At 43.8% G+C, this 26,388-nt stretch overlaps 1 protein-coding gene across 1 annotated transcript in view; it reads left to right on the top strand.

Annotated features, from left to right (window-relative positions):
* TOP1 (DNA topoisomerase I) overlaps window positions 1-26,388 on the top strand; it is a 210,528-nt gene that overhangs the window by 37,380 nt on the left and 146,760 nt on the right. Inside the window, exons 3-4 of the mRNA XM_085619113.1 lie at window positions 4,169-4,271; window positions 8,455-9,178. Of these exons, the coding sequence (XP_085475239.1) occupies window positions 4,169-4,271; window positions 8,455-9,178 (827 nt within the window). The remainder of the gene's footprint in view (window positions 1-4,168; window positions 4,272-8,454; window positions 9,179-26,388) is intronic.

Raw genomic sequence — 26,388 nt, 5'->3', positions numbered from 1 at the left:
AGCTCGCGAAGTGCACTTTGCGTAGCTTCGCGAAGTGCTACTTCGCGAACTACGCCCAGGGTTAGTTTCTGCCCTACCTTTATTGTGCTGATGGCTTGTTATGCTCTTGTTTAAAGGCATGTTCTCTTAATGATGATTTGCTAATTGTTGCCTATATTTGGGATTAGTGCTTGATTAAGATGGCAGTTGAAGGGCCAGACATGGTTTGACTCTTTAACTTGCGTCATTAAATTGACATGCTGTTTCATGGAGATGTGGATTTACAAATGATGGTCAAGCTAAAATAGCATTTATTGTTTTCCACTCCCTTCTCCAGGGTTGGCCCACTCCCTTTTGTCCAAGACCAATTTAATTTATCTTGCAAATTTAGAGCTCTACTCTTCGTCACTTGCATACTTAAAATGTGTAATTTGTTTAGCAGTGCTTTGGTTGTGGGGGTATGTCTGAGATACTCATCACAAATATTTGTAGTTTACTTATGGAGCTTTTTTTATTTTATCATTCTTTTCTCATGTGTGTGCGCATCCTACTTCCTAATATGCATGGGCTTCACATGGTCGTCCTTTATTTTCAGTTTAATAATATCTTCATTATCCTTGGTCTTCTTTGTTTTAGGTCCGGCGTGACCGCATAGCTGTCTTATGTTTCCTCAGAAAAGGAGCTTTAGGAAGCGATTTGCTCCACCCAAATGTTGATTCAATTGATTTTGATTGGGCAGATCTTGTGTGCTTCTGCTGAAAGAGTGCTTGGATTGCACTTTTTTTTGTCCTGTGCAAAAGCCCTCATTACACTGTAATGGGTAAGAGGGCCCATGGAAATTAGTCACGGGTGGACTAATTTCTGCATTATAACTTGGAGTGCCTAAACTCCTCTAACTGAAGTGGCACTTTCAGTTATAAACTATATCTGTTGGCATTGTAATGCTAGTTTAACATGCTGGCAGTTCCTCTTGTATGCTAAGTGCAAGTGACTTTCATGAGCAGCTATTTTTTAAAGTTATTCCATGTTTCTTCCACCTAGTTAATGATGGGCTTATTTCTTTTTTACGCTTAGCTATCCATTTTCAGATATTTAGTTTTCTCCTCCCTTGTCCTAACGTGCCTTGTGAGTGAAACCAGTGTTCATCGTTCTGCCCAATAGGCTTAGTTACTGTTGGTAGAATTGGCCTTTTCCGTGGTCTCCAATATCCTTAGTGCTACTATCTAAAGTGAAAGTAGCATACTCAAAGCAGAGGTGTTAATTTGCGTCGTCCTAGGCGCTCAGTGGCGCTAAGGGCCTTGTTTTGGCTAGGCTGACAGTCTATACAATGTTTAAACCCTCTGATGCAACTGCTGCTTCATACCGGAACATTTGTGTATTAAGAAAAGGCTTTTGGCAAGGGAGGAAAGAACATTCACTCTTTGCTTCAGGTTGTATGAACAAGGAACAGGCTGTTCAATTTTGATTGTGTTTGAGTCTGGAATGTTTGACGTGACCTCTCTACAGGCAAGCCTTACTTCCATCAAAGCCATGGCTCTTTAAGGTTCAATTTCCACTAGATATGTTGACCTGCATCACGGGCTCTTTAGATTGTGCTGCCTAGGGGCCTGGCCCAACTTAGCAGACAGTAATCAAAGCTGCCATTACATTCTGAAGGCCAAGCCAGCACAGCTGGCAAGTTTCCCAGGTCCATTCATGATGTGCTGCTCCAGTCCAGGTTTTTATTTGAATTTTGGAACTTGTAGTCTTATTTAACCCATTCTAATACGAGAGTACAAGTCTCAGAATTCAATAGAAAAAACCTAAACTGGAGCAGCACACCATGCATGGACCTGGTAAACTTGGCATTCATGAGCCAGATACCAGTTGATCACAATGTGCTCCCCATTGGATGTGACTGCCGTTAGGCCTTCTACGTGAGGGCGTTGCTATAATTTATGTTGAATATAGCCAGGGGTGGGCAACGTTTTCTTTACCAGCTCTTTATAACTTTGCCAATGGGCATTCAGTTCTTAAGTCTGACCTTGGCAAGTGTGAACCGTCCTGTTGCACTAGGCCCATTGTCCCATTCTTTTTTTTAAGCCCACGACTGCAACACAGATGGGAATATGCACATTACCATGAAAGTTGAATTAAAGAAAAAAACACCATGCCAGCCAATAACTGCCTTAACTAATGTCTGCTCACAACTTCTCCACCTTTATTCAAACAGCCCTTTCATTGACTCTAGATATTATCTGTTTTGAATTATTTCCAGAAAACGCACAAATTGGCTCTTGTTGACTTCTGCCACAAATATGTTGAACTTATCCAACCTACTTGCCCCCGCCAACCCCACTTCTTTTTAATTGCAAATATTTGTAAATTCTATTTTTAGGCTGGGTCTAGAACCAGGTGTAGTTATCGTGTTAGATTATATTTTGTTTTAAACAATAACAAACACACATACCTACTTATGAGGCTTTGGGTTAACCCTTGTCAATCATTCAAGTGCTATTTAGAAATGTCTTTTTGACTGTCTGGTATACGAAAGGCTACTGAAGCAGTACCGGAAAAAAAACTAGTGGACTTTGACCCAGCCCATAGCTTAGCATTGGTTTCCTTTTTCAGTGACTTATTGTCAATCTCGTTTTCCCTCCACTGGAGTTTAGCCTCTTTTACCACCTTTTTGATTGGATGACTTTCATTCTTGCACTACTCGTATTGCAAAAGGAATGTGCAAGTGAACTGAGAATAGAAGTACTGTAGAAGCCAGAGCTTGGTTGGCAAGATCCCACTGGGTTTCAGGATCCTATGCATATCAAATTTCTCGGAAAAATCCTATTTAAACCCTATATAGCCTATCGCTGAGGTGTGCTGCTACCTCCGCTTTATTTTTCCTTCTGTGAATTAGAATTACATTGTGATAAAATACTGTTTGGTACACATCAGTGTCACCTTATCTAAGGCTTAGTGTAGTGGGGATCTATTGACACTAGGATCTCCATTTAGCTTGTGTGACTTTGTGGTGATTGCACATGTTTAACCAATCACCTGATAGATTGGTTTGAGAGTTATAACTGTTTCCCTGCATAGGGTGTCATCTGCATATGGCAGTTGATTCCAGGTTGTGGTGATCTGTTGTCTCCTGCCGTTTGTTGGTTGCACGTGACGAAGCTTAATTCTCTAATCCTCCCCTTAAAAAATGATCATTCTCCCTTTTCTGTTCATTAAAGATCCGGCTGTTTTTGATGCCTTATTTAACTCAAACTGATTACATGAACGCCTTGTATATTAATTAATCGATTTCTGATAGCTCAGAATGCAGTCATGAGATTTGTTTTCCATTTGAGTAAATGCTGTGACATTTCTACTATTGATAGATCTTCCTTTGGTTGCTACAGGCAGCTTATTTTCAGAATCTGATGTTTTACCTAAAAACTCCGACTATATTGAACCCCATACCTAATCGCCAAGCTTCGACCTTTTGTTCCCAGTCAAACCGTAGAGGAAACAGCAGGTCTTACAGCACCAAATTTCATCTACCTACAGAGGTTTTCCTTTCTCAGTTTAGACACCATTACTCTACAGTTCCTACTGATTGACAGAAGACTAGTAACTTCTGTAGTTCGCATCAGACAAAACTGAAGCCTACTCTGTTTGTTGAACAGGACCCATGCCTAGACACTCTTCTAGGTAGTGTGCTCTTTATAAACCTTAGTTCTTTGTTAATTCCACCTACTATGTCTTTCTGCTAGGGTTTACTTCACTGCTATGTTGCCCCACCCCTTTTTGTGTATGCGTTGTATTCAAAGGTTGCTTATGTCACATACTGTAAATGGGATAAAGCATATATATCCCTGTTCCCAGTGCAGAATTAATTAAAAATAAGCCTGAAAGCTGCTCCCCTCACACACGCGCCCAAAAATGCTATCTGCATTGTATGTTGTTGAGTAGACCATCGCTGCCTGCAAAGAATCGGTGAAATGGACTTTGTGGCACTGAAGCTGTCCAGAGGACATGTGTTGAAAACCAGTGATGGGTGGCTTATTTTCAATGTCAAGCAGGGGAAGGCCACCCTCCCTAGAACTCAAATAAGCGCAAACTCTCCTTATTCGCTGGAATGGAGCACAAATGTATAAAAAGTTGGCTTGAGCATCAAGCCATGACCACTGGCTTTATTTTTAATCCTTGTGGTCTTTGATTGCAGATTCTCACAAACACAAAGACAAACACAAGGACAAAGAACACCGGCACAAGGAGCACAAGAAAGACAAGGAGAAGGACCGAGAAAAATCCAAGCACAGTAACAGGTGAGTGTTGTGATCATGCACAGCGACGTTATTGGCGTGTTTCTCCTTTTTCGTCTGGCTTTAGTGCCTAGATTCTAGGTCCACGGGGACCAAAGCACTAGGTCCTGTCCCCGTGTGGTTTGTTTCCTACTATGTTCCACTGGAAGGTAGATTAGGGTTATTATGGCAGTCCTATCCGTAGTACAGCAAAAAAAAAAACATTTTTTTTTTTAAATTCTACATTGGAGATCAAAAAATGTTGTATGTTCATGTTTAGTCCACACAAAAAGGCATACACTTGTGAAAGCTTTGGATATGTTAATACAACTTTGGAGCAATAACTAAATAGTAGGCATATATTGCAAAAATAACGGTGCTCCTGCTGTACTATATGAAGGAAGCCGGCAACCTAAACGTTTTCACTCCTTAAACTGATCAATAACCCGCTGAACACTGCTCCGACATGGATGTGTGCTTCAAAAGATTTAAACAGCCAGATGTGAGCTTCCCTGTCCGTCTGTGACCCGCACAATTTTTTTTATTTTTTAGGCCTGGCCATGGAGGTGAGAGCATATACCTTGCCCCAGATTTTTTTATTTTATGTCTTTTTACTGATATCAACAGGGCAAAACATTAGAATCCGTATTCTCGCCCCTACCTGCTCCTCTTCCCCCTCTCACCACCCTTCATCGGGGCAAGTTGGGATTAAATGGTGTAATGCACTGTCACAGAGCAAGGGGCGGGAAGTAACTTCTGTTTTCAATTAAATTGCAGATTCACTGAATAAAAAAGCCTGCTAGCTGTTTTTTGCTGGCTCACCTGATGTTTGCAAACATGGAGGGGGAGGAAAGATACAGTTCAAAAAAAAACGCACACAAAAAAAAACTAGACCTTTTTGCCTTCTGTAAATAAATTTGTATTCAACTTACATTGTCTGCAATTGGGAACACCACTTTATCATCTTGGTGTTATCAAATACTTTGATAATGTGCTGTATCATGCTGCTAGGCTGGACTTTTTGATGATACTCCATGGTCTCCATGGTGTGGATGGCACCAGTATCCCTCCGAACAATGACTGAGATTTCGTTCCCTGTGACCTGATGGAAGTAATGACTCGCACCCTCCAGGATCACAAGCCTACCATCTGAGTCTTTATCTCCCAATTAAAGAAGAGCCTGCCATGTTCTGTCATTTGCTCCTGGGGACTACCTGCCCCTAAGACCATATTGGCCACTCCTGTAGCGCTTCCACCAGTGGATGGTTTCTTAGGTTCAGGGGAATAGGGGGGGGGAACGCTGTCCCATCTGGGAATGCCCAAAGAAAAGGAATTGGAAATACAGTGCCGTGGGAACAACCCTGCTTACATTCCTAAGGCTTTAACTCAATTTTCTTCTGGTCTATCAAACTGGGTGGGTTGCGGAGATCTGAGGCGAGTTGAATATTTTTATAAGCCACCACGAGTTTTAGAAGGGAAAGTGACTGTACCAACGATAGTTAAACTAAGACACTGCATGGTAAAAGTGGGCTTGTAGTGGAAGTGACCATTACATAGAAGTGAAGAATTTAGACATGGGTATGAGAACTCTGGTTTAAAAATCTCAAATCCTACTCAGTTTAAGTAATAACCCTCGCGTGCACTTTAAAATGTAAAATTGCCGGTAGCTGGCCGCCCTCATACAACCTCTTACATGAAAACCGTAATGCTGAGCCGTGGTTCCCACAAACTCCAAGGCGTCAGTTAGCCATAGAAATATGTTCTTACCGATGTTGGTTGATTTTCTTAATAACTTTTCTCGCACCCTACTCGGTGGCGCTATGAAGTCAGCTGTTCAGGCTCCGTTCCGTGCTTGGTGAACTGCCTCATAATGAAAACCCGCGTCATAATGGTCGCCATGTGAACGGGGTCAGAGAGCGGGCCTGTGTTGTCTCAGTGATACGGAACTTTGCTCAAACACATTGGTCTTTTTTGTAAGGCATGTGTCCGAGTCGGCGTACACGAAGAGTTGCGGGTTTTCAGACTGTGGTTACCGTGTAAGCTGGTGCGTTCCAAATGCTGAGCAACGTTCAAGTTGTGGGCCACAATGAATCGAAGGCCTACGGAACGGCTGGCGATCCGGTTTTAGTCCTCATTTGTGAGGACTGTCTGAACGAACCACACTTCCAAGGCAGAGAAAATGTCAACCTGGAGATAAACCCATGGTAAGAAATCTGTACTTGGGCGTCCTGTAAACGGTTCGGAAACAAAGCCGAAAGGAGAGTTTCTTTTGTGAGGGTAACGCGAGGGATAGAATTGGTTTCTTTTGTATCGCCACCTAATGGCGAAAACTAGGAACAGCAGATCTGTGAATCATGAAGGCTGTAGAGGTTAGGTTGTTAATGTATTGAGATTCCCAGCCAGCAGACCCGTAAAAATAGGGTGGGTGTGTGGGTTTTTATTTTTTTATTATTGATTTCTTTTTTTAACATTACCAAATGCAAACAGCACGCGCCCTTGTATATTTTAAAGATGACCGTGTTTCGTAGGCCAAGTACTCGGCAACAAATATTTTATTTATCTTGTTCACAGCTATGTAATTAATAACTAGGAACCAAAATATTTCAAGGGATATAGCAGGCGCCAGAAGGGCATAGTAAACACCTCGATTTGGCCCCAGTTAGCAATTTCTATACAGCTGCATTCACATTGGAACTTGGTTCCATCAGGTAAGCACTTTTAGTAACATTACTCATCATCGATCCTGCCAAACATTGCAGCCGGTGGATTTCTTTCTTTTTTTTTGCTGTAGCTTTCTGCGTGTCTCATACCCTGTCTGTGTCAATACTGTTGCTGAGCATGTGTGGAGAAAATGTAGTAGTGACTATCTGACAAGACAAGACCTGGTACACCTAACTGTCCTGTCTGTCTGCAAACAGGGATCCTACGTACATGGAGTAATGCTGCCAAGTCACTCGTGTGCATGAAGCCAGTTTGCCTTTTTGAGGAATATGTAGTTGTCTAGCCCCCTGGCCCCTTTTTTTTTTTTTTTGGTTGCAATTGGTGCTAATCTTGTGGAGCTGGCTATGCTGTAAAAGTAGAATCTGTAAACAATACCTTAAAGCTATTCCTTTAGTGTCTTGGACAGTATATGTAAAGTTACAAGTTGAATCTTGAAAATGTTGGCATAAATAAAGAGAGAATGCGTAATTGACTTTGTGCTGGATCTCAATGTTGACGCTGTTCTCCTCCTTGCTGTGACTTCATCAGAACTCCTGCATCACAACACGGTCCGGTGTAGCAGTTCACGCAGGCCCAGTATTTGCTTTTCTGATGTTTGGGCGCAGATGGCAGGGCAATTCTCCATGCCTTCTTTAGAGAAAATTATGGCCAATCTTGGATCTAGGTGCTGAGGTGTTGCAAGAATGGAACTGACTAACCGGTCCCTTTTAAATATTGGCTGTACAAATCCATTTTGGGGGGGAAAAAATGAAACTTCAAAATCTACTCGAGGTCTGTTCTTTAAGTTATGCTTTCTCTCTCTACAGCACTTAACTAAAACCTTTTAATTCATAATGTTCTGCTGCCTGGCTCTTAAAGTTTTCAAGAAACTAAGCTAAATGCGTAGGCAGTGCACCAATTGGTTTGTTTTGAGTTTAGTCAAACTGTAAATTGCTGTCTCTTAATACTACAAAAGGGAAAACCTAACTTTTGCTCAAGCCCCTTGAGTTTTATAACATGCCTTTTGAACCAGTAAGCCCACTCCTGGTTTTCAATTGAAGATGAGAGATTCTCTGCATTTCATCATGCAAATGGTAGAATTAGGATCCCATATTTGGGGCCAGAGCAGGCATGTCTGTCCTCTGCAACTGGAACCTGTACTTTTTGTATACATGATCCATAGTTGAGTGGACCACTTACCCTCTGATATTTGCATTATTCACAAGATGGTCTCATTCCATGGTGTCTTCAGTAGCGTTCAGGATCCTTTGCAATGCAGTAGCATTAGTCTAGATTTGTTGCTGTCTGTTGGTCATTTTCGCTTCTGGTGGTTTAGTGACTTTTGATATTTGATTGGTGGAGAATGTTCTTCAGTACCGTTTAAGGATGGTACCCTTCCGAGAGCTGTGCAAGTTTTTCTGTTTGATGAAAAGCCTAGTGCTATCTGCTGTGAACTTGAAATAATATCTCCAGTTTAATGTGTCTACTTATTCTGTCTTATCCACAGCGAGCACAAACATTCCTCAGAGAAGAAACACAAAGATAAAGAAAAGGAAAAACATAAAGAGAAGGATGCCAGCATAGACAAACACAAGGATGGCATCTTGGAAAAACACCGAGATAAAGATGGTGGTGTGGAAAAAATTAAGATTAGCATCTCTGAGAAGCATCCTAAAGACAAGGTTTTCATCATTGAGAAACAGGACTGTGTTTTGGAAAAGCACAAGGTTAACAGTATGGAGAAACACAAGGATGTTAGTGCTGAGAAACACAGAGACAAGGATGTTAGTGCTGAGAAACACAGAGACAAGGATGCCAGTGCTGAGAAACATAAGGACAAAGATGCCAGTGTTCTGAAACATAAGGACAAAGATGGCAGTGCCATAAAACATAAAGATGGTAGTGGTGAGAAACGGAAAGATAAAGAGGGGAGTTCTGAGAAACGCAAGGACAAGGAAGGGGGTGATGAAAAACAAAAGGACAGCAGTGCAGAGAAACACCACGATAAAGATAGTACAGAGAAACCTAAGGATAGCATATTGGAGAAACCCAAGGATGGTCTTGTGGACAAACACAAGGATGCCACTGGAGAAAAACTGAAGGAGAAGGATGACATAGTGGAAAAACACAAAAATAAAGATGGCAGCTCGGAAAAACACAAAAACAAGGATGGTAGCTCCAAACACAAAGACAAACACCGAGAGAAAGACAAAGAAAAAAAGAAGGAAAAGGTATGAATTCATAATTTGGCCTATTTTGAAGCTGTTTTACTGTCCCTCATCTGAAAATGTTGATGTCCATGGATATTTTGGTTTTGTTCTTGGTTACTTTGATAGTCTTGGTTGGGCAAGACCTATGGAATGATAACGCCATTTTTGTGCTTGATATTTCACCAATTACATTCCCTGACCTATCTAGTCTATGCCTTTCACATTGTACTTATTCTATATTTTTGATGTTGACTAAATTTCCGGTGCCTAGCCTGGAACGGTTTGCTTTAAGGTTGAAATTGTGTGATCTAGTTTGTAACATTTTAGCTAGGTTGCCGAAAGCATTCCACACATCACCAAATTTCTCGATGATGCGTCTTTTAGTGCACCATCCTCTGTCGCTTCCAGGTTGCTTATTTCAGATAGCAGTCTTTCTTGCGTATTTCTCTCTTCTAAATTATTTTCGATGGCCACTATTAAAGTTTTTCTGACATGTGATATCTTGGACCTAGTTTCTGACGGTATGCTTCTATTTGTGCAGCTTTTATGCCAAATAAATTTAGAGACTCCCTTTGGAAAGCTAAATCTTTTTATTACCACAGTATTTATGAACTTGTTTCTGGAACATTGGTGCTTGGTCAACCAAAACTCATCCTAATCCGCCGTTTCTCTGTTGTGAATAGTATGTACTTTTGTGCTTGTTGGGTTCGGGGGGGGGGGGGTCCCCAGCCCTGTTTTTTTAAAGGCATTGTTTAGCGAATCGTGGGCAGCTAAAAGGGGTAATATGTTGCAACTCCAGTCTAAAGGGACTTTGCCTATGAAACTTAATTAGTGTGGTCTCTTAGCTTCAGTATGAATGTCAATTCAGCTCTGCACTAATGTGGAACGGTTTGGTGGGTAAGGGCCTCCTACATCGTGCTGACTTCACCACTGTGCGATTGAGTCTCCTGGGTGGGTGGCATTCCTTGCTCAGTCTCAAAAGGGTGATCGGAAAAAGTCATACGGAACCATGTCCCTATTTCCGTTCGCGTGACCCTCCTTGATGATCCCCCTCCCCACACACACACACACGGGAGCAGTAGTGATCGGCCAAAGAGTTTAAAATGGCCGTTATTCTGAAATGTGTAAAAATGCCATACGTGCATTGCCATTTTAAGTTCGAATTTGATATCGGCAGTCGACCCTTCGGGTTTCTCCCCACCAACAGTGTACATGAAACTTGCCCTGCACTTAGAATCTCGGCTCCAGCCAGTGCTAGAGTCCACAAAGTAGACGTCCAACTCCAAAGTAACGTATTTAAAATTTCGCCGTTATTACCTGGCATCTTCTTGGCCACCAGGATAAGGAATCATAAGTCGCCAGTTCGGTTACGGGCTCTCAGTAGTGAAACTGGTCAGGACAGCTTTTCTCCGATGGCGAATCCCTCTCTGAATAAAGGGAGATTTTAGCAGCTGTCCGCTCCGTCATAAGCTCTTTGCAGGTGCACATCAGATGTAGCAAATTTTCTGTGGTCTTGCCGCATAAACAGCTGGCCGTCTTTCCAAAGTCTGTGCCAATGTGGAAGGCGCAGAGAGCACTGTTGCAGCCCCAGATGATATTTCTGGAATTGTTCTTCAATAGTTCTTGAGTAGCCTCATTCACATTATTTAAAGGGGGGGGGGTGGATTCTATATGTGCTCAATGCCATCCAGCCTTGGGCCCTTTTTGCTAACACAGCTTTGTCTTCCACCAACGATAGGGACTTCTTTGATTTCCACACTAGCTTTTGAAATGCAACATGGCAAATAGTATGTTTTTCTGCTGATACTCATCAGATACTTATGACCGTTTGAATCGGTAGTCCTGTAGTTTCACTACAGGTCCTATTGGAACCGGTTTGTGAGCCACGGGGCATTCTGAAATTGCTGGACTCCAATTGTGAGAAATAGGCCACTTGACGTCAGATGTCCTGGGACTGGCCTCCTATGTAATTCAAAACTGAGCACCAAGTACAGCCCATTTGCACTCTACTATTAGCGTAGTGAGGTGCATTGTAAGGCCTACTCTGGGTGGTGGCACAGGGGTTGGGAGTATCTTTTCCTAAACAGATTGCGGAGCCAATGATTCATAATCTGTATGAAAACTACTTTATTCTACCTGACCCACATTACACAAATGAATCTGCTACTGTATCAGGAACAGGTTAACTGCTATGGTTAATGTACAGGTAACTCAAGTCTCAAACTGCTAAAGCCTTCAATGGGACCATTTATCTTGATCTCTTAAGCTCTCCTTTTACCTTAAATTGGGGTGAAGTCTATTACAAAGCAGACCAATCACTTATTCTACAGGTCTTTAGTGCCAAGGTGCTCCGTTCTGGGGTGTGAGTTTGTGCCTTATTAATTCCTCTTTTCATTTAATCTCTGCGGAAGTCTCAGTTGGAGACACTTGTACTGAATCAGAGGCAGGCCCGATACTTCCTGCTTTCAGATTTCTGGGGTCTGAAAGGTCAGTTGGGCCAATACCCGTTGAGATCTCTGCAAGGATCACCGACCCAACCAAAATAACCCTTTGAGGTGCGCCCACCCCAGGGTCACTGGACTGAGGATCAGCTGCTCATTGAGGTGTGGTCCACCGTCTCCCGCCACAATAGTCCCTGGAACTTGCTGTCTAGGGTCCATGTGCTTGCAGAGGCCTAAAAGTGGGCTTAGAGCACGAACTGCAGGTTGCAGTCTTAGTCTTTTCAGCAGGTTGGCAGCTATACAAGCGGATTACCCCAGCAGCAGAGCTCCCAGCTTTTAGGCATATGCAGTTTGTCTGAACTGACCACCTCAGTAAGCTCTCCCAGGGCAAGAAGGAGGGTTGCTACTACCTCTAGACCCAGTAGATGGCAGCAGGGACATGCCAGGCACACCACACTTGTTTGCAGCAACAATCTCCCCCTTACCCTCGCAGTTCAGATGTCGAATGTTGACCTTCTTTGGCCCTTACTCTGGTCTAGGGGTCTACAACGTTTTCATTAATAATGGCTACTTATGTTCAATCAAAAATTAACCCGATCTACTAATGTTAGTGTTGTGCATATCAGGCAAGATTACATTTTTGGGCACCCTATGCAAGATTGCTAGCCGTGTTCACCTCTGCAGGATTACAAAGTAATTTAAACAAGCATTAGCATAGCCAATAGGTCTCGCCTTTGGGACCATATAAGTGTCAGCTGCTCATTGCGCGGTTCCTCTAAAAAGCAATTATGTAACACACGTTTCCGCCATTTCTTATGCAGTCCTGGGCACTTAAACTTCTAGCACAAAAAGATTCTGAAGGAGGGGTTTCAAGTGAGGAGAGTGCTGTCAAGGAGCCTTTCACTTGGTAGCAAAGTCACAAATGGCAAAAAAAAGAAGAAAACAAAACAATGTAAAGATGTTAGTCACTAATGCCCATCTTTCTCGCTCTCCTTGCAGGGCCACTGCACTGTAAGCCTCAGACAAAGACCCCTATGCCGTATCTTGGTTACGGACGCTAGAGCAGAGACCACACACTATAAAGGATTCATGAATGTGCTTTTAGGAACACCAGAGTAAGTGAAACTCATTAGTCACTCCTTTCCTTGTACTAGGTACAGTTTAGGAAAGGGGACTGGCCTGATGTCAGCCGGATGAGACACAGACCCCCTTTGTTGTCAGACGAGGGGCAGGACCCTTGATGGCTGTTTGACTACAGGGCTATCCCGCAGAGCGTTGAGTTTCCACTAGGAGTTGAAACCCCTCCCAAAACGGGATGGAGTGATTACATGAGACTAATTTGTCTTAGAAAAGTGATAAGGAGCAGCTATCTGCCCTTATAATAAATAGAATAGGGAAATTCTCTGTACTACTCATACCAGGGGGCACACAATTTCGCCTGGAAGAAAGTCCAGCACCCTTTATGGGGCTTACATGGACAAACATGTTGGCTATAGGGTCTTAGGACCATAATATCCCTACTGACCCTTTCTTTATATTTTATCATTACCCCCGGCAGACCCAAGAATAAAGGAAACTGGGATCTGTTGGTGGGCTTTTAATCTTTATCCCCCTGGCGAAAAACATCTTCCTAAGAGCTCCCTGAAAGACGGTTGAGCCCACCCTGACTTTTAGGCGTCGGGTGTCCCGATGATGAAGCATGACACCACTAGGGTGTGTGAGGGAATATAAAATAAAAGGATTTGCCTCCTTTCCCACCTAGTAGTGATGTTCCTGTAGTGGCTTCACATAGGGATCTCCACACTATCAGAATTCCAGGATTGTTCAAATAGATCCAACCACTCATTAGTGAGTCGGTAGTGGGGAGTACTTTTTGGTAAAGCAGTGTTCAAACACGGGAGGGTGCACTCCCCTCTTTATTTCCTCTCGGCCCCCCCCCCCCCTTTTAAGTCTGAAAGCTTTTCCTGCTTACATTGTGCATTATGCAAAAGTGAACGCCATCTGTTTCCAATTAACGTGACCGCGAGACAGGCAAATGTAAACCAGCGTGGGTGCGATAATTGGAAACCGATGGCGCCACTGCTCGCTCCCGAGACACATAGGCTATGGGAGGGGACATTTAAAGATAGGGCGGGACATACCCGAGCCTTTGGCCATTTGCTTTCTTTCTTTTGTGGAAGCCTTATACAAATGGCCAATCAAATGCGTGGCAGGAAAAAAAAACATGAGGAAAAGATGTGTGAGATTGAAGTCCTTACAATAAGCCGCGCAGGGCAGCGCATGCGCGCTGGCTCAGGCGAGACCTAAAAAGGCTTTGTCAAATTGGAATGGCTCTATAAGAGTTTTGCATAACAGCTAATAGTACCATGGTAATATTATTAGTAATAAGACTCCCAATGCTTCATGATTTCATTCAGTTATCCACTTTAAATCTAGTTTGAAAATGATGGGTTTGGAATATACACACATTTTTAGATCGAGCCTAGAGCAGCGCACATGCGCGGCTTGCTCGACTTTTAGTAATGGGCTTTAGAAAGCTCACCACACGCTCGTGCGTGGTGATGTTTTTCTCCCAGGCTATTGGGCTTTGCGTGAGTCTTTCTAAGACAGTCAGCACGCAATTGGGAAAAGGTGGGGTGCATGTCCTGCCTTTGCTCTGCCCACGGCCTATTGCTTGCGGATACCCACACAGGCCGCATCTGTTTTCAATTATCGTGCCCAGACACGGGCGTGATAATTGAAAACGGGTCGCTCGCACGCACCACTCGCGTGCTTGTCTAGTTGTGAAGATGGGCTGATGTGCGAGTATTGTTTGTGAAGATGGGGTGTGCTTGTTAAGTGGGTATGTGAGCGGTTTGTAAAGTGTACCGGGTTTTGTTGTGAATGTGGGTAGTTTGCGTGCATGTTGCGTTGATTGTGTGCACGTGGTAGCTTTGTTTACATGTGGATGGTTTGTAGGCATGTTGAAGTGTTGTTCATCATATGTCCATGGTTCCAAATATTGCAGTTATTGTGGTTGCACACAAGTCAGTGAGTCCCTAAAGGCCATTATACGTGTATTTCAGAAGTCTCTGTTCCTTTAAAGTTAGTAAAATACGTACTAGCACCGATACGGAAGATCTGCGCGTGCTAAATGATGCGCAGCAGGAGCTACATTTTACTTTACCACACGTCCAGGGAGCGTGCTTATTTGGTCCACCTGACAGTAGCCCAGAGTGAATGTCCCATTACCTTTTGGACATTTATATATTGTCATATTGTTGTAACTAACTTATTTCCCTTTAACATAAGACTTCCCTGTGGTCTTCCTCATCCGCATTTAATCCTACAGACTCCCACATCACATAAGTTATTACAGGTATTTGCAGAACAGGGACACAGGAATAGGAAGGTGGCTTTTCTGTATCCTGCTCAGACCAATTCCAATTCATTGGCATGACTGCCACCTAGCGGCACGACCTCCAATATACACATCACCGAGCACCATTGTCAAATCATTGACAAGCAGAATTCTGACCCGATGAGCTATCGGGCAACGCGTTTACCCGATAAATGGTATACAACAAGCATTGGCATAACCAATAGGTCTCGCCTTTGGGACCTTATAAGTATTTAGTTATGCAGCAGGTCCCAAAGGCGAGACCTATTGGCTATGCCAATGCTTGTCTGTCTCAAGTTTACACTTTAAAAATTTGGTGTACACATTATTTAAAACAAGCAAAAACTTATAATTTAGTAGGCTGGATGGCAACTGGACAGCTACTAACGGTTAGCTGGAGTGCTACGAGCTACTTATGGAAAAAGCCAGGTCTGTTCCTCTTCCAGGTAGCTGGGCTAGGCACTATGAGCATCTCCTTCTGCAGAAACGCCTCCAGTGCTTCTCTCTGCAAGAAGTGCAGGAGATTCTCCGTGCGCTCAGTAGGAATTCCTTGGGGATGCCCCCTTGCGTGGCTGGGTAAGTGGTTGTCGAGCACTAGCAGTGGTTCAGACGTTTCTCCAACTCCATGCAGGGCTTAGTCTGGGCGTTAGTCAGTGAGAGTCCTGGAATATCATATTTATTCATACTACTTCCCGGACAGTTTGAGTTTTAAGACCCACTTCTGGGAGTGGTTTCAGGTGCATCTACTCTTTGTTTTTTTCCTTCTTGACAGGCAAGCCACATTCTTTGTCCGAGTGTTCTGCAGGAATAAGGGGTGTGGTTTGAAGTCTCTGGCTCAGCGAAAGTTCAAACATTGTCTCATAAGAAAGTAGTGTATATCCTTCATACAGCATTGGGGTGGGGGGCAGTGGGTGGCTACCACTTTTTGGGTGGGATGGGTGGATAGAAGTGGCAGAACTGGGGCAAAGAATAGCTGTACTTGCAGTCTTCTACTCTGCCACTGTGGAGTTTAGCCTTTCAGAAAGGTTTCAGAAATGCATTGAAGGAGCTTGGTAATATACATTGCTTGTCTTGCAGGTTGTCGACTGCCTTCGTTTTGTACACCATCTCCCAGGGGAAGTTTAAAATGGATTCCAGTGTCCACAGTCAATCATGATTAGGGCTTATGGTTTTTTTTTTTTTTTTTTTTTTTTTTTTGTCGTTTCTTTTTTTTTGCCATTTCCGTCTGTATTTATCCATATTTATTTTTTGGGCATTTTTCTATATTTATCCATATTTATTTTTGCCACAAGCAAAAGGCGACGCTACAGCTAGTATTTTTCCACATTTATTTAAATTGACAAGGCACACCTGCGCCCGGTTGTTATTGGTCAACACAATACATTCATCATTGTAGTACAAGCACATGTGCATTTCAAGAGACTTTGAGGACATTGAGGCTCTTTCTGGTTTGTTAATGAAGTGAAGACCACTGAAAACCCGTTCAATATTTGCTGATGATACCGGAATGGCCAAAAGATTCAAAGAAAGATTACACAGTGTTGGCCATTCTTGCTTCTGAGAACGCCAGTATGTCATTGCACTGATGTCTTTTTGTGGGATAGGGTGCATTAAATATTTCTTGAATTCTTCTTCTACAATATTCATTACATCATCGGAAGCTCCAACCAACATGAATAAATCTTTGTAATCCTTTGAAATCCGGACTAAACTGAACTTTCTTGAATGAGTCCAGGATTGTAACCTGTTTCCAAAAAGAGCTTTAACTCATTTGCCCAGTTATGTTATGAGCTAGTACAGCATCCCACTTGTTTTTCAGTGCATCTTTAAAAGTAATCATCTCTTTTATCAGGGCATTTGCTTTTTTGGGTGATAAGACTTGTGATCATTGAGTCTTGCGTATAGTCTTGCTCCAATGCCAAAGCCATGTCAATATCTATGGCTGAATATATTTGGTGCTACAACAAACAAATGATGGACGGAATGCTGACAATGCAGACATTCTCCCCCAGTCAAGAGATCTGGGTTAAATCCATCGTTCTTTTGCCCACTACACCACCCCAGTTTAGACATGGCCATATGCAAATCAGTCTTGACCCTGTGCCTCATGGGAACAGTCCAGCCCGAACTGCCAAGCCATGTCTTCCCTGGACCGGAATCAAGCATCCTAGGACCGGTTTCTGGCTATCAGCCGTCATCAGCCAGGATAGCTTGACTCCAGTGGCGTAGTGAGCACGGGTCCCACGTCTGGGAATACCCATCCCACTTAGGGCGAAAAGCGTTACAACAAACAAATGATGGACGGAATGCAGACATTCTCCCCCAGTCAAGAGATCTGGGTTAAATCCATCGTTCTTTTGCTCACTACACCACCCCACTTTAGACATGGCCATATGCAAATCAGTCTTGACCCTGTGCCCCATGGGAACAGTCCAGCCCGAACTGCCAAGCCATGTCTTCCCTGGACCGGAGTTTATTTGAATGTTTTTGAATTTCTCACCCCGAGTGGGAAGGGTATGCTCAGACGCGAGTCCTGTGCTCTCCATGCCACTGGAATTGAGCTAGCCTGGCTGACGAGGGCTGAAAGCCCGAAACCGGTCCTAGGATGCTTGTTTCCAGTCCAGGGAGGACCTGGCTTGGCAGTTCGGGCTGGACTGTTCCCATGGGGCACAGGGTCAAGACTGATTTGCATATGGCTGGGTTCAAACTGGAATGGCATGGTGAGCAAAAAAACAATGGATTTAGGCCCAGATCTCTGTACTGGGGTGAATGTATGACATTGTTCTGCATTCTGTCCATCAATTGTTGTTTTTGAATATATTTGGTGGGCATGTGTTTCTTCTGACTCGAGCTTCTTCTGAATGTTGATACCAGTGTGAGTTTTAACAATGAAATGCATCTTCGCATAGAAAGATTGGTGGTTTGCACTGTTGGGGCCGAGTAGTTTACGTAGGTGATCAATTTTGGATCCAGTGGCTTCTTCATTGTTTACAAAAGCTAGGAAGTAGTGCCATATTTCCAAAAGTCTTACTGTTCCCTCATACCAGCTGAACCATTGGATCACAACAACCGCCCTTGGATATCTCATTCTCCCGTCTACTTTTCCTTGAGAATTAATGCGTTGTAAGTTTCGCGCATACTTGTATACTGCTCCAGCCTTTATAACAAAATCATACATGTCCCGGTTCTCGGGCTGAGACAGAGCATAGGAAACAGCAGCATGTATGAGGTGACATGGATCTTTTACATGGATGGTATTAATCCTCTGAGCAGCGTGCAAATCAGTTACTGCCTTTGTCATATAGGATGCAGAATCAGAACATACTGCAACAAGATCATGCCATGATTTACCCAACCTTTGAAGCACTCTGTATACAATTAAGGCAATTTTAGCAGAATTACACTATTCAGATACAGCGATGTCAACCAAGGCTGAGTGGCGACCTTTTTCTTCATCATCACAGTAATATGTGACCAATGTTCCAATGGTTGGGTCACCATGCACCTCTGTGGTTTCATCAATTGTTAAAGAGATAGGGACATTTGCTTCAAACACTTCGGGGAGATATTTTTCGTACATTTTGCTGGATTTGCACGTTGTCCTTGCTGCACGGCACAGCTGCCTAATCAGCTCTCCAATTGGACCATCAGTCTGGTGAAGTGGAACACCACCTTCACACAGAGCTTTCACAAACTTGTGCGGGATATCCGCAGCCTCTTCAATATTTTGGCGTGCAAGAGTTGTGCATTACTCCATGGTCATTTGCTCCATGCGGGCCTTCTCCACGACCGGAGAAGAACGTCTCTCGTGGGTTTTGCTGCTCAGGTGGGCTTTGATATTATCCGCTGCCCTGTTTTCAATGTCGACAGTTGTTTGACATGACTTGCAGGTGAACATTTTCATCCCTTTAAGGGATACGGCTTCAAATTCAGCATACTCCTGTACGTAATGGTCAATGTCCTTGCGTTTGCGGCCCATCTCTATAAATGTAAGGATTCAACAATTAAGCAGCCATTGGTTTGATGTTTGAAATACTGTATTTGACCATGACAAAACACTCAGCCATTATCTGCACTTGGAATTGGGTATGTAGGAATTTTACCCCAAAGGCATACCAATCCATCAATGTTTCTCGTTGATCTTAGCTTGTACATTTTTCGATGCAATTAGTTTCTTCTTTGTCCAAATATGTTCACATATACCAATTGTTTCTTCATTGATATATTCCGCTCATGCTTCTGCTGATGCGGGGGGGTGTGGGCGAGCGAGATGGAGGCGATGGTGACGTGTATTCTGACCTCTGCAAGCTTTTTTGCTATTGGTAATCTATCATATCACAAAAAGTAAATGATGCAAAAGGACATCATGGACACACTATGAAAAAGAATAACTTTCAAAATAGGCGCCTTAGGGCAGAAAGACCCACAGCAGTGGTTGCCTTATTGTTCCGGATTTCCTCAAAGGTAAAAAAAGCTTTAAGGTTTCAAATTCTAGTTTTTCCAGTGGGGAGACAGAGGTAGACAGATGGTGTTTTTGTTGTTGTTTTATGATGTGCCTTTTCTCTGAACAATTACCCTCACCGTAGGCGTACACCATACTGACGTAAAACTCTGTGTTTTATCGACCTGATAAGGATGAAAGGCCGAGTAGGCCCACCAATTTCAAATTGACAACCTCTCTTTTAAACGGTGTGATACTAATTACATGGAAGTGCAGAGGTAAATGGGGCACCTCAAGGAAGTATTGAACCCTAAACTTAACAGGCTTACCTTAAGTGTTACACAGGAAGTGACGTCAGGACCTTGCAGCAGCAGGCGAGTCAGGAGAGTGCAACACACTGAAAGCAAGAAACAAAGTGAACACAGACCCCTCACATATAGTGCAGAATTACATCCTACAGACACCATATACGTCACATGTTACACCAATATAAGTTGCAGCATAGTGCTCTGTCCTCCACACACACTACTTTGATAAATGTAAACTTTCCAACACAATGACCTAGCACTAACATTTTATATCGGCATGCTTCTTTTTGCTCAGAAGTCTTTAAGGCCAGCTTCAAAATTTGCTGCCGCTCAAATAAGGGAAGGGGCACACATAGATAAGAAGCAAGCATGAGCCATGAAGATTGCAGCGCGATCGTACCCCAGTACAAAATGAGTATTTTGCTTGTGAAAGAATGCCAATATAGTCAAACGGAGGGAACAACAAAGTAAAAATGGCAACACAACACACTGATTTTAATGGTAGCTGTACAAAATGTTAAAGCAAAAACAGTTTAAAACGCTGCCTTTATTTTCACTGAGATTAAGCGTAGTAAGGAGAAGGCCAGAGGCCCGAAGTAGCTGTTCCAGGGCCTGTGTGGCCGCTGTGCCTGTACTACTCTGCGTCATTCCGTCTTGTGGTTGCCAGAGATAGGCAACCCTCATTGATGTCATCATCAGAGTTTGATAGAGAGAGACAGGCAGCACTGGGGGAAAGAAGGGTGGGCAGAAAGAGGAAAACCGGGATAGAGAAAGAAAGGAAAGATGAACAAGAATCTGACAGCTTGAAATACAGAGAGTATCAGGTGTTAAAAGGAAGAAACCAAGGTGAGGCACATTTACTGTTCAGCAACACCAGTAAATAGAAGCGACTCTAACATACCCGAACCCCCCCCACAAGTATTGGGGTCGCGCGGATCGGTGTAAGGGCGGGAGAGCACTGGGCTGCTGTTCACTTGACAGATCATAATATTCAGAAAGTTAAACAGGCAAGCATTTTTTTACACATTAACTTAAAGCAAGGGTAGCAAAGGTGTCCTGTACCACTTTTCTTTAGGAACACGTTCATTTTGAAAGAAATCGTGCAATAAAAATGTAAAATATTATAGATTATTCAAAATGTTAAAAATATATATTTCAGTAACTTTCCGAAGTATTTCACCTTAGTACATAAGAATATATCACTGTATTCAGAAGTATGTATTAGTAGTGATAGTTTTCAAACAAGAACTTAGAAACAGTTATGCCTCCTCTGTTCCCTGTCAACGACCTTTAGAGAGGCAAGTAGCAAATAATTTCTTATGTGTACCCTGTGGATGGCCTAGTTTATAGTTATTCTTGGAACAAAAATGCAGTTTAGTAAATCAAACCCAAAGAAGGTTGTGTGCAGCACACATCCAGAACTCGTGCATTTCAAGGTGTTCTTGTATGTGATAAAGAAAGCAAAGTGAAATTAAAAGTTGCCTAGGATCACACAATTTGGTCGAGTGTGGAAGCCAGGGTTGATTCCAGGTTTTCTGGTTTCAATTCAGTCACTAGGTTGATATCTCTTTCCCTCGCACTTTTTACACCAAACTGTAATGCTTAGCCGTTAATTCTTGGAAGATGAGGTTACAGCATGGTTGACACACAAAAGCGACATGAAGGGCCAGTGTGCTTTGGGTTTGAGTATCCACAAGAACCTTAAGCTGAGCCAGAACCAGGCACCTGACTCACGTCGCGCACCTCTACCACTTAATGGCATTGGCAATTAAGGAGACCAAGCCATAGGAAGGATTTGATTTGCCCCTCAAAATAACGCCACAACTCACTGTCCACACTATGTACATGCTTTGCCTCCTCTATGCCCACCTTACCCCTACACGGCATCACCCCCCCCCCCCAGCACACACACAACCCCCGTTGGAAGCTGGAAATAGAAGCGACATACCCGAATCCCCCACGTATTAGGGTCATGCGGATTAGTGTAAGGGCGGTAGAGCACGCTAAGTCAGGTGAAAGGAGAAGGCGGAGTGCACAGGGGGCGGGGGGCGAGTGCGTACAGGGCCACATCTAAAATCGGTCGACAAGCGGAGATTACCAGACTGGAATCAGTAGTCTTACAAATGCCTCGGTGCGACTTCATTACCCGCAACAAACAATTCCGTCGTCTTTATCGTAACACACTTACCTGGCGAGTAGGGATGGCGGCGGGCTGGCGCAGAGCAAATGCTGATGGTGGCAGCAGGAAGGCGCCTGGTGGTCCGTAGTGCAGACAAACAGGATAAATACGCAGGTGAGCCCCCAAATAAAGGATAAAAGTTATGAGGGAGGGGCTGGGGGTGTTGGCACGCCCACACAGTGACGCTTAGATCAGACGAGAATTGGCTGAAGACTGTCGTCACTGCAAGACCCTGAGCCCATAGGTCCACACGAGGGCACTAAAAGACTCCGATTGGAAGATCGGAAGGGATTGGAAGGCATTTCCTGGAAGCAGGGGGCGTGGCAAAGAAACTGCGCTGCAACATTTACTCGTATTTTGCAGTTAATAAATATAAATACAGACAAACAAAATATCGATTTCCGTCTGTATTTATATGTATAAATATGGAAAACCAGAAGCACTAATCATGATGCACCTTACTCATTGTGTACTACAAACAACGTGCATATTCGTGCAACATCTACTGTCAGCCAGGTGCAGTGAAGGATCTAGTTATAGGGGTCAGGCAGACCCATTTAAAGCAGATAAGTTGGCAGCTCTCTATGAACAGGTTACACGAGAAAAGGCTTTCCTGTCTGACTGCAGTCGACTCTGACAAAAAGGAGCTCTGTTGAAAAGACCTCTCTAAGCCTAAATGGCAGCAGTTCTACAAAATAAAGCATTTGAGGCATAACTTTGGAGCCCTAGGGTGAACCAGCTTGGAGGAAACGGAGGAGGTTGAGCTAGACCCACCAACCACACCAGTTTCAGGAAGCCCACAATACATTTCTTCGGGGCGAAGAGCTCCACGACAATCGGAGGCTGTTCTCAGACGTCAAAAGTGCTGATGAGCAGCCCCAAGATAATGTTGCAGACTCGTCAGAGGATGGATAGACTCCTACCCTTTAAGGCCATCCCTTCCAGACGATATCGCCACGTACAATTCTGTTGTAAAAAGGGCAGCAGATGGCTATGGAGTCTAACTCAAGATAGAGAAGATACAGACCTGCTTTCTTCTTAAAACTTCCTCTGCCCTTAAAGAGCTGGAACAAATATCTACTGAGCTTCCCAGCATTCTGGTCCAGGGAATGGAGGCCTTCAGGGAGCCAGCACCCTGCAGAGCCGTGACACCCAATAGTGGAGAGAAATTTAAGTACTCCTCCAGAGACCCACTATACATCTTTGGAAATTCTATAGCGGACTCCATAATCGTATCCACAGCCAGAAGGAGCCAACATCCCTACTTCCACGGCCCACCCTCTAGAAGGAGGGCAAGAGAGTGGAAGTGGTGAGGTGAAAAATGCAGAGGGGAGCAGCAACATGTTTGTGGATCGCAAACTGCAGCGCTCTCAGGAACTGTTATGGCAGCCAACAATGGGAAGAAATTGGCTAGCTAATGAAACGCCCTCCCAGAGCAGTTCTAATTGCGGGCAGCTGCACTAGTCGAAGAGTGGAAGACTGTTGCCAACACATGCTTGAAGTTTGCCCTCAGGCAGCAGGCAGATGGTCACTGACTCAACCTTGAGGAGACACGACTGGCTACGGGTGTGGCGTTCAAGTGCAAGATACAAGAAAGAATCATAAATCTCCCCTTCCCCGAAGAGCACTTGTTCGTAGAGCAGTGGATGAGGCTCTTCAATAACTTAAAAAAAAAAAAAAAAAAAAAGACCGTGCTAAGGCCATGGAAGTGTTGAAGTTTTGAGGCCACCCTGGGAGAGGGGTAACGCCCATACGGAGACTAGCAGGAAGGGGAACTTCAAGAGCACAGCGTCACAGGCACCCTTCCATAGCAGAGTGGAGCAACAGTCAGTTGCTCAACACCAGCAGCTACAGACCATACGCCAGCCTTTTTGTGGCAGAACAGCTCTCCAGAGGAGCCAGCTCCTCAATCAAGTGATTCTGTGATCAAGTTGGGGGGTGGGGGAGAGTGATTGAGGGAGTGATAGATGCCCACAACAGAAATCGATCCAGGGAACTACTTGGCATATTTCCTTGTTTCAAAACAAGACCAGTAGGTCCAAAAAGTATGGCTCTTCGCTTCATAAACAAGTTTATAAAGACTCCAATTCAAAATGTGTATGCTGTTATAGGTCCCCCTTCGACTGCGTGGATATACACTACATGACAATGACAACCATAGTCTTAAAGGATGCCTTCCTTTATATCCCCATAAACCGCAAACACAAGAGATTCCACTACCAGTTCAGAGTGTTCCCTTTCCAAATTAAGTCTGCATCCGGGTTAATCGCAATGCCTACCCACTGTTGCGGCCTGCCTATGAAAAAAGGGTATCCATGTGTACCCATATCTGAATGACTGGCGGTGAAACGCAAACTCCTTCTCCCAATGCAAGAACAGTCATGGACACCCTCCACAGGCTTTGTTTCAAAATCAACCTGAAACAATCCTCAGTGAGGCCGGGAAGGGAAAAGTCCTTCCTTCAAGCAGCAATCAACACTGAGGTGAAGTCATTCCCTTCCCTCAAGAAAATTCAGGCACTCCCAGAACATGCTTGTCGCTACTGCAAGGGTCAGTCTCTGACAGTGAGGACTATAAGGGAAAATGATTGGCATGATGACCTTGTGCATTTCCCATATACCACACACATGACTACACTTGAGACCTCTCCAAGAGTGGATCCTGAATAAATATAGTGGAACTAAAACAGTTTTCCTGGCCCTGAATGGCTTTTGGACGCATATAAAGGGAAGACTATGTCCAAACGGGACACCATAGTTGTGTTGTCCACCTGAACAAGCAAGGAGGAACACAGTCTTAAGTTTTGTCTAAACCAGTCCAGCAAATATGTGCATAGGCCGTTCAGAGGGAAATAACCTTAATAAGAACACACCTTACAGGAGTCAAACGAAGAGGCAGACATACTAAGAAGACCAGCATCGGTATCGGAGGAATGGGACCTGACCAGCAGGTGCATCAGGAACTCTTCACACACTGGGCATCCCAGAGATCGATCTGTTAACACCAGAAAACGAAAGATGCCAAGACTTCGTGTTCAGGCACCCACACTATCGCTTCCAGGGGAATACCCTGTCAATAGACCGATCCAGGGAATTTGCATATGCCTTTCACCCAATTACACTCATACCTTTAGTTATAAATGAGTGCAAACAGTTGTAAATGACGATCCTGATTTCTCCACAGTGGGCTAGATGGACGTGGTTCACGGACCACGGTGGAAATTGCACAAGGAGATGTAAGACTACAAACAAAACACAACCTCCTCTCCATAAAAGAAGGAAGAGTCCACCACCTGGAAGTAAGCACCTTGAACCTGGCAGTCTGACTCCTGAGGGCATACAACTTGGTCACTTGAACCTTCCAAAGCTGTGTTTAGATATCCCAAAAAAAAGGCTAGAAGGCCAAGCACATGGAGGTGCTACTGTGCTAAAATAGCAATGGTGTCCTGTGGTGCATAGATAGGAAAAGTTCCATCTCAGAATGGAGGACACCAGAGGAGTCAGATAATCGTAGTCCTAACCTAAGCTTCAATAAAAGTGCACTTGTATGCAATAGTAGCCTACACAAACCTCTTAACAACACTGGTGATTAAAACGTTTCTGGAAAGAGTGAAGAGAATAGCTCCTCCAAATCTGTGCCCATACCAATGACCAATCTGGAACCTCAACCTGGTACTAGCACAACTACTGAAGGCACCTTTTGAACTGCTATGCAAGGTAGAACTGCGGCTACTGACCTTAAAGACCGCCTTTCCAATGGCTATCGCTTTGCTGCACAGAGCGAGCTACAAGCACTACCTACCCAGGGGCCCTACCTACATATACACAAGGACAGGGTAGTCATGCAGACCAACCCACACTTCCTCTCCAAGGTCGTATCACTGATCCATGTGAATCAAGCCATCCATCACCTGGGGTTTTTCCATCAACCAAAAGCACAAGATGAAAGAGCCCTCCATAAGCTGGATGTTCGTACAGCAGTGATGTACTACCTGGAAAGGACAAAGGAGATCTGAAAGGGAAACCAGTTGTTTGTTTCCTTTACACTATCTGTCTTGCGATGGTGCACTTTTGTTACTGCTTCTTTTTTGCCAGTGATACAGTTAATCTACCAAGAATCGGACGCACATCTAGAAACCAGGTCTAGAGCCCATTACACAAAGAAAACTGGGGCAACTTTAGCATTCCTAGTGAACATGCCAATAAAGGTCCTATGCATGTCAGCCACTTGCTCTTCATTCAACATCTTCACAAGACACTGTTGCATGGATATAAAGGTAAACAAAGTCCAAGTGGGATAGAGGGTACTAGAGCACCTGGTTGCAAAGTCACTAATTTTCAACGCCACCCTAAAGGTACCGCTACAAAATTGATGCACAGCATGTGAATCCAGAAAAAGGTTCATGCTGCAGAACAAAAGGGTTACTTACTAGGAGTAGCTTTGTAGTTTGAACAATTTTCTTGATTCACATATGACCCTCCCT

The sequence above is a fragment of the Triturus cristatus genome, chromosome 7 (genome assembly GCF_964204655.1).
Source record: "Triturus cristatus chromosome 7, aTriCri1.1, whole genome shotgun sequence".
Lineage (NCBI taxonomy): Eukaryota > Metazoa > Chordata > Amphibia > Caudata > Salamandridae > Triturus > Triturus cristatus.
This window is presented reverse-complemented; position numbering and strand designations above follow the sequence as displayed.